At 45.0% G+C, this 8,754-nt stretch overlaps 1 protein-coding gene across 1 annotated transcript; it reads left to right on the forward strand.

Moving 5' to 3' along the window:
• The first annotated feature begins 991 nt into the window (after positions 1–991).
• Positions 992–8,090, forward strand: LOC139268255 (dynein light chain LC6, flagellar outer arm). Its single transcript, XM_070886304.1, has 3 exons — positions 992–1,104; positions 4,620–4,759; positions 7,644–8,090. Exons 2-3 carry the CDS (start codon positions 4,628–4,630, stop codon positions 7,779–7,781), a joined length of 270 nt encoding a protein of 89 aa, XP_070742405.1. The 5' UTR covers positions 992–1,104; positions 4,620–4,627; the 3' UTR covers positions 7,782–8,090.
• The last annotated feature ends 664 nt before the right edge of the window (positions 8,091–8,754 follow it).

Below are 8,754 nucleotides of genomic sequence, written 5' to 3' on the forward strand. Positions count from 1 at the left end.
TTCACTAGGTTGATTCTGGAGATGAGGGGGTTAACTTATAAGGATAGGTTGAGTAGGTTGGGCCTTTACTCATTGGAGTTCGGAAGAATGAGAGGTGATAATGAGGGGGCTCGACAAGATGAATGCAGAGAGGATATTTCAACTTGTCGGGGAAACTAAAACTAGGGGACGTAGTCTCAGAATAAGGAGCTGCTCATTTAAAACAGATGAGGAGGAATTTCTTCTCTCAGAGGGTTGTAAATCTATGGAATTCTCTGCCCCAGTGAGCTGTGGAGGCTGGGGTCATTGAATATATTTAAGGCGGAGATAGACAGTTTTTTTGAGCGATAAGGGAGTAAAGAGTTATGGGGAGCGGGCAGTGAAGTGGAGCCGAGTCCATAATCAGATCAGCCATAATATTAAATGGCGGAGAAGGCTCGAGGGGCCAGGTGGCCGACTCCTGCTCCTATTTCTTATATTCGATAGGTCAAAAGTGGTTTTAAAGATTTGAATTTACATACTAATTTAGTATTTTTTCATTTCATTAAATTATTTTTAGAATATCTTGCTCCATCATTCCATTTTGCCTTGTGTCCCAAATGTGTTTTTTAAATTACCCTTAACTTCAGATAGTTTTACCCCCTGGACAGCCCTGGTCCTCACACAATCGCCTCATTAGAGGTTTACACCTTCCTCCGGTCACCTGCAGTAGAAAGTATTCGGCAGCAATGCTCCCGCTGACCGGAAAGTCCCCTCAGACAGAAAGACAGACACTTTCGGCCAGTCTCTGGATAATTACAAACTGCTGCCGGTTGCTAAGACACGTCTCCAGTGAACGACGCGTTGCCGAAGTGCATGCCGGACTGAAACAAAACGCGACAGCAAACCGCGGCAGCCTTATTCATTTGACGGACCAATAGGCGCGGCGCGCGGGCGGCAGGCAACCAATAGGAGCGAGGCAGGCGGCGCGGCGCGGTGGTGGGGGGTGGGGAAAGAGTGGCTGTGTGACGGCGCGGGGAGGCTTGCGGCTCTATTCGGCTGCACGGGAGGAGCGAGACGGCAAGGTTCGGCTTTCAGTGCTCATTTACTGACACTCGCTCGTTTCAGACGCGGAGAACTAAATCAGTGAGTGTTAAAATCACAGCCCCATTTAATGATAATAATCGTTCGATAACTCAAAGAGCTACGAAAAACGGAAAATAAAACCGTTAAAAGGTTGGGACCGGGAGGAGAAAAAAATCTCGGGAGGGGAGCGGAAGGCGACGGTTGCAGTATTTTCTATTTATTATTTGAAAGCGTTAACGAGCATGAGGTGAGAGGACACGGGGAGACTCCCGTTACTTTGGTGGGAGTGGACACGTCCCATTGTTTTTTTCCTAACTTGCATCGAGACAATTTTTTAAAGATCTGAATTTATTTAGGTTTTGGGCGCGAGATGCCTGATCTCTCCTAGTATTGTAATTCATCCAACGACGGATTGATGGCACGTCGGGGATCGCAGACACTCGCCAGCCAGAGCTGGGACTGGGCCCCTTCTCCTCACCAGCACCCCGCCGCCTCCGCCCTTAATCTCCTCTTTCCCCTTCCCCCCCCATCTCTTTCTCTTCCCCCCCCATCTCTTTCTCTTCCCCCCCATCTCTTTCTCCCCCCCATCTCTTTCTCCCCCCCCATCTCTTTCTCTCCCCCCCCACCCCCCATCTCTTTCTCTCCCCCCCCACCCCCCATCTCTTCCCCCCCATCTCTTTCCCCCCCCCATCTCTTTCCCCCCCATCTCTTCCCCCCCATCTCTTTTCCCCCCCCATCTCTTTCCCCACCCCCATCTCTTTCTCTCCCCCCCCCCATCTCTTTCTCTCCCCCCCCCCATCTCTTTCTCTCCCCCCCCCCATCTCTTTCTCTCCTCCCCCCCCATCTCTTTCTCTCCCCCCCCATCTCTTTCTCTCCCCCCCCATCTCTTTCTCCCCCCCATCTCTTTCTCCCCCCCCCATCTCTTTCTCCCCCCCCTTCTCTCTCCTCCCCCCATCTCTTTCTCCCCCCCCCCATCTCTTTCTCCCCCCCCATCTCTTTCTCCCCCCCCCATCTCTTTCTCCCCCCCCCATCTCTTTTCTCTCCCCCCCCCCATCTCTTTCTCCCCCCCCCCATCTCTTTCTCCCCCCCCCATCTCTTTCTCCCCCCCCCATCTCTTTCTCCCCCCCCCATCTCTTTCTCCCCCCCCCATCTCTTTCTCCCCCCCCCATCTCTTCTCCCCCCCCATCTCTATCTCCCCCCCATCTCTTCTCCCCCCCATCTCTTTCTCCCCCCCCCCCCATCTCTTTCTCCCCCCCCATCTCTTTCTCCCCCCCCATCTCTTTCTCCCCCCCATCTCTTTCTCCCCTTCTCTTTCTCCCCCCCCCATCTCTTTCTCCCCCCCCATCTCTTTCTCCCCCCCCATCTCTTTTCTCCCCCCCCATCTCTTTTCTCCCCCCATCTCTTTCTCCCCCCCATCTCTTTCTCCCCCCCCCATCTCTTTCTCCCCCCCCCCATCTCTTTCTCCCCCCCCCCCATCTCTTTCTCCCCCCCCCCCATCTCTTTCTCCCCCCCCCCATCTCTTTCTCCCCCCCCCCCATCTCTTTCTCCCCCCCCCCCCCCCCCATCTCTTTCTCCCCCCCCCCCCATCTCTTTCTCCCCCCCCCCATCTCTTTCTCTCCCCCCCCCCCATCTCTTTCTCCCCCCCCCCCATCTCTTTCTCCCCCCCCCCCCCCCCATCTCTTTCTCCCCCCCCCCCATCTCTTTCTCCCCCCCCCCCATCTCTTTCTCCCCCCCCCCATCTCTTTCTCCCCCCCCCCCATCTCTTTCTCCCCCCCCCCCATCTCTTTCTCCCCCCCCCCCATCCTTTCTCTCCCCCCACCCCATCTCTTTCTCCCCCCCCCCCCATCTCTTTCTCCCCCCCCCCATCTCTTTCTCCCCCCCCCCCCATCTCTTTCTCCCCCCCCCCCCATCCTTTCTCCCCCCCCCCCCATCTCTTTCTCCCCCCCCCCCCCATCTCTTTCTCCCCCCCCCCCCCATCTCTTTCTCCCCCCCCCCCATCTCTTTCTCCCCCCCCCCATCTCTTTCTCCCCCCACCATCTCTTTCTCTCCCCCCCCATCTCTTTCTCTCCCCCCCATCTCTTTCTCTCCCCCCCATCTCTTTCTCTCCCCCCCCCCCATCTCTTTCTCTCTCCCCCCCCCCCCATCTCTTTCTCCCCCCCCCCACCCATCTCTTTCTCTCTCCCCCCCCATCTCTTTCTCTCCCCCCCATCTCTTTCTCCCCCCCCCCCCATCTCTTTCTCCCCCCCCCATCTCTTTCTCCCCCCCCCCCCATCTCTTTCTCCCCCCCCCCCCCATCTCTTTCTCCCCCCCCCCCCCCATCTCTTTCTCCCCCCCCCCCCATCTCTTTCTCCCCCCCCCCATCTCTTTCTCTCCCCCCCCCCATCTCTTTCTCTCCCCCCCCCCATCTCTTTCTCCCCCCCCCCATCTCTTTCTCCCCCCCCCCCCATCTTCTTTCTCCCCCCCCCCCCGCCATCTCTTTCTCCCCCCCCCCCCCCCATCTCTGTCTCTTGCTCTCTTTTCTACCAACACTTGTGCTCCTAATCACTCTGTTGTCTTACGCCCCACCCCCACACAATATGTATAAAGTTGTGGATTTCTAACATAAATCCTTGCAATAACATTAGATTTGGATAGTTCACAAAATGCAGTAAATAATTTAGTGAGATGTTTTAAAAAAAAATATAATGGGGATCTAGAATGAAACTTAAAATAAAATAAAAATGGATGAGCAAAAATGCACCATCAGGGAAAAAAATCTCAAAGCCCTCAGCAAGTATCTCCTGGGAAATTGTTTGTAAAAGATGAGAGTTCATAAATTTGAAGGGAGCTCAGCATATGAATCTTACAGGTGAGTAATGTTTAACTGAAAAATTTCCCTTTGGTACAACAGTGGAAATATATCTTAATCACTAAACATTTTTGTAATTTCGTATTGTAAAGTTTTTGGGAAGAGTCTACAAAAAGGCTTTAAATTAACAACTTGTATTTATATAGCACCATGAGCATTATCAAACAGTGGAGCGATTAAAATCGGAATGCTTTTTGCTGAGAGACGAGATGGATCTGAATGGCTTTATAAATCTTGAAATTTATTGGGGAGGAGAGGTGGAAAAGACTTGAATAATTGAAATTGTTCGAAAACTATATAGTATAAAATGGTTCGATTCAATCCATTCTCTACTGATGCACCTTTTCTTATGTGCACTCTGCTCCTGTGTGGAGAATCGGGTAATACTTAGTATTTGTTAGTAACTGATCTGACTGTTATTGTACAAAACAGAAAATGCTGGAAGCGCTCCGCAGGACGGGCAGTATCTGGAGAGAATGAATAAATTGACTTTTCAGAACTGAAGAGTGCACATTTGAATTGCCTGTTCTCTCTATATGCAGACCGTTTTCAACATTTGTCTTGTTTTTTCTGATTTCTAGCATCTGCAGATTTTGTTGCAATATGATGTCTGCAATTTATTCTTCTGAATGGATTATTTGCATTTATTTATTTTTGCCCAGTTCAATTCTGGAAGTTCATTTGTGTTTGATTCTTTAACAAGATGCTTATTCTTGGTTTTTGCTAGGTAAAACCATGTCTGAGAGAAAAGCTGTCATTAAGAATGCTGACATGCCTGAAGAAATGCAGCAGGAAGCTGTGGAGTGTGCCACCCAGGCACTAGAGAAGTACAACATTGAGAAAGACATAGCAGCTTATATCAAGAAGGTGAGATCTTTGCTACTTAAGAAGTTATGGTACACTTTAGGCTAACTGGGTGGGATCTAATGTTACTGAGAGCCTGCAGAAATGCTATTCATGCATCAAAGCCAAGTCCCTTCTCTTCACGTATCTGACGGGGAAGCTAGGGTAGTGACAATGGGAATATCAGACTGCAAAATCAGTTAGTGCAGACTGCAGTCTAATATATTGTAACTGAGTTTGGTATAATACCAAGTTTGTGTCCTAAACCAAGAACCATTCAATGATGTTACAATACTGAATATAGATTATAGCCTCAGTTACGTTTATAAGCACCCAAGAATTTTAAAGACAAAATGATTTGGTTTTGCTTTCCTCACTGGGTGATTTTTTTTTTTAGTGGCATATGAATAGACAGCAAGTTTATACATTTGACTTCCCACTGAGCAGGGCGGTACTATTCAGATCATGAGAACAATGTTGATGAATTAAGTGGCCTGAAGTGTGATTATTATAATAGGGCCTCACCGAGCAATTGTAAACCTGTACAAATTTTGATTTGCAATACGTTTGAATGAAACTAGTTTTTTTTAAATCCCATTTATTTAGTAGATTGAACCATGATGACCTAATGATGCTATATGGTGACCACCAATGGTTATGGTAGAAATTCATTCTTTGGAAGGATTTATACTGTAATTTATTGTATCTGTTTAGAAAATATTTTAGTTCATGAAAGTAGCGCTCCAAGGAACCCGCGCAGCCGGCTTTTCAATGCAGAAGCCGCGTATGTGCGGTATTTTGAATGTCCCGTGAAGCCCCAAGAAAAATGACGATAAACATTGATTGTGATCCATAGTAGTTGAAACATCTGTTATCATTGAGTTCTGTATGGTACATACAAGTTTCAAAAACCAAGCTTTAAGTTGTTTCATTTCTAGAACTTGAAGTAGCTGAAGAAAATCAGATAAAACTGCTTTGCCATGATTTTTATTCCCATTGGAATTGCTCAACAGATGTTGAATATTGTCTGTAACACATGAACGAAAACTGCTAGCAAATGTGTGCCTTTATTGCAGGGCCGACTGTACATTGTTCCCTGCCCTGATGAGCACTGACAGGAAATTGTCTTGGGGAAAATAGAGTACAACAGATCCCTGGGATTCCAAAATATATATTTTAGAAAGAATACTGGATTAACCTGTGTGTTTCCAAACAATAACAAGGTTCAGGGATAAATTACTGCAGCTTTTAACTTTCACGGTTTGGGCTATTTTCTGAACCTCTGTTACTGACTTATAATCCCTCCAGTTTGTAATGGTTTGTAAGCACTGGTAGCTGTTCATTGTTAAGTTTATTTTAAGAGAGGAAAGTGTTTTTATAGAATCATACAGCATAGCATAGAAGCAAGCCATTTAATCCAGGAAGTCTATACCAGTATTTTTATCCTCGGCAGGTCACGCAGTATCTTGTCCCACTCACTCCCTATCCCCTTCAATATTCCTCTTTTGCAATTAACTATTTGTCATCATTTTCAGGCCTTTTGTTGCCATCTCGTCAACCAACAGAAACAATCTGTCATTACTTACTTCATAATCTTTAATAATCTAGTACTTATCGGGTTGTACGTGGTAACAGCCTGGTTAATCTACAAAGAACCTTTTCCATTTTTATATTATTAAAATGGGTTCTCAGTGCCACACAATACTCCCAGCAGTGGCCGAACGAAGATCTTGTAAAAGTTCAGCATCAATTCTTTGCTTTTGTATTCTGTGCCTCCAGATACAAAATCATAAATTCTGTGTGCCTTTGGGATGGCCTGTGTGTCTTCGTACCAAGGTCCCTTTGCATCTTTAGTCCATCTTAAGGTTTATTCCTTTTCCCTATTCTTGCCTCCAAAGTATATTAATTGCTTCATTGTTCTGCATTGAACTTCATCTAGCATCAGTCTACCCATCCTGATAGTTTGTCATCGTGCAGTGCATCACACTTTGCCATACCCCCCAATTGGTGTCATCAGCAAATGTTGATACTGTTGCCTCAATTCACATGTCCAGATACTTGAAAGTGCTTTTTGCAAGTGGAGTCTCCAAGCTGCAGTTACTGCAGAATTGAAATCTGATAGTTGCTTGTCTTGAGTGGATGCAGGCCCCCTCAAAGTCCTATACTCTTGGAACATTGTTTGAATTTTATAAAAGGTATAATTCAGGTACTCTACATTTCTATCCTCCTGCATAAAACTTTTGTTAATTCACTGACAATTTATGCTTTTCCAATCTTGGTTTAGTTGCGGAAACCAATGTCCCTTTTCCTTTATCAAAAAAAGGAACATTTTATAATGCATTTTTTTTTAAGGACACTTAGATTCTATATTTTAACATGTTTCTTGGAGCTGCCTGCTTTAAGATCATTATTGTTGTCACATAAGAGGTTCTGAATGTATATCCAAAAGGTGATTTTTTTTTTTACGACTGGTGCTGAATCTCAACAATCTCAATTCTTCACATTCCTATTTAACCTTGTGTTGCATCATAAGATTCCAATAACTCCGATCCAGAAACTAGAAAAGTTACTGGACCTAAGGAACAGAATAATTACCATAAAATGTGGGAACAATTATTGTGCTTGTCCACATTTTTATTTCATCTACCATTCTCTGAGCAAGGATGTGTGAAGGCAATCTGTTCCCACTTATTTTCCAATTCTACTCAACTGGTTGCTATTTGGTGTGCAAGGGCAGGATAGATTTACTCAATTTAAAATTTGAGATGGGGTACTTGTGCAAGAGGAAACTAATATCCTGTTGCTTATGGCCCAACCCGCTCATGGGTTTAAACAGTATTTAAAATCTGTAGTTATGCAGCTAGCCAAGTGTTCATTTTCCAATGCATGTTCTTTTTCTGTTTTCCAGGAATTTGACAAAAAGTACAACCCCACATGGCATTGTATTGTGGGTAGAAACTTTGGCAGCTATGTGACTCATGAAACTAAGCACTTCATCTATTTCTACCTGGGCCAGGTGGCCATCCTCCTTTTTAAATCTGGCTGAAGAGGCTGAACTAAAGGGTTCCAAATGCAGTTGATCCAAGTAAAAGACTAATTAATTTTAAAAAAAACAGTACCTTCTGTTTTGACTAATCTACAAAGGGAAACATGAGGAAGAATATGCCCAGTGTAAATTCCAGCGTGGTGGATCCAAATTTTCAAGCTGTTTTTTTTTCTCTCTCTTTTCCGCCCCCCCCCTCGTCCTACAAAGGGTCACTGATGTTTTCTAGTGACTTGTATTTATTTTTTTTATCTTAATTTTCCAACATTTCCAATTCAATCATTTCCATTCAATAAACAAGTTTTGATACCATTTTGTTTTTGTCTGTCTGTTCCATATATGTAGGTTTGCGTTCTGCTCGCTGGTTTACTTGAATGTCTTCCAGTAAGTTTTGTTCATTCTAGGTTTTCTTTAAAGGCAGCAGAGGGAAGAATAGTGGTCACCTACAGGTGCTGCATGCATTGCCAGTAATGGAATTTACGATGGTTAGCAGCAGATATGATCTTTAGTGATGACCCATGAATGAAAAATAGATGTCGCCTGATCTGGCATTATAGTTTAGCAAATTAGCTCGACGGGCCAAATGGCTGCCTTCCATGCTGTAACCATTCTGTGTAAAATTTGTTGTGTATCTTGCATGTGGGGCATATAGTTTTCCCAAAAGAAAGACTTTGCTAAGAATAATCAAATCACTTAATGGTTATACCTCTTCTACTTTGTGGGTGCAGAACACAATCTATTGTCTGTATAAACATTACACATGGAATGTGCAGTTTATGGATTTCAACACTTTGAGGCTTCTGCACTTATACTAGTGAGGCTATTATTCACCATAAATGTGTTACCAGCTGAACAAATGCGTTCTAATTTGTTTGTAATTAATTTAATTTTTTCATTAGTCAACATTGTTTCAAGTTGGTACAAATCCAGAACAAGCTGTACGTAATTTAGCAGAGTGTTTGTTTAGAACCTACTC

This window comes from Pristiophorus japonicus, chromosome 8 (assembly GCF_044704955.1).
Source record: "Pristiophorus japonicus isolate sPriJap1 chromosome 8, sPriJap1.hap1, whole genome shotgun sequence".
In the NCBI taxonomy this organism is placed as follows: Eukaryota; Metazoa; Chordata; class Chondrichthyes; family Pristiophoridae; genus Pristiophorus; species Pristiophorus japonicus.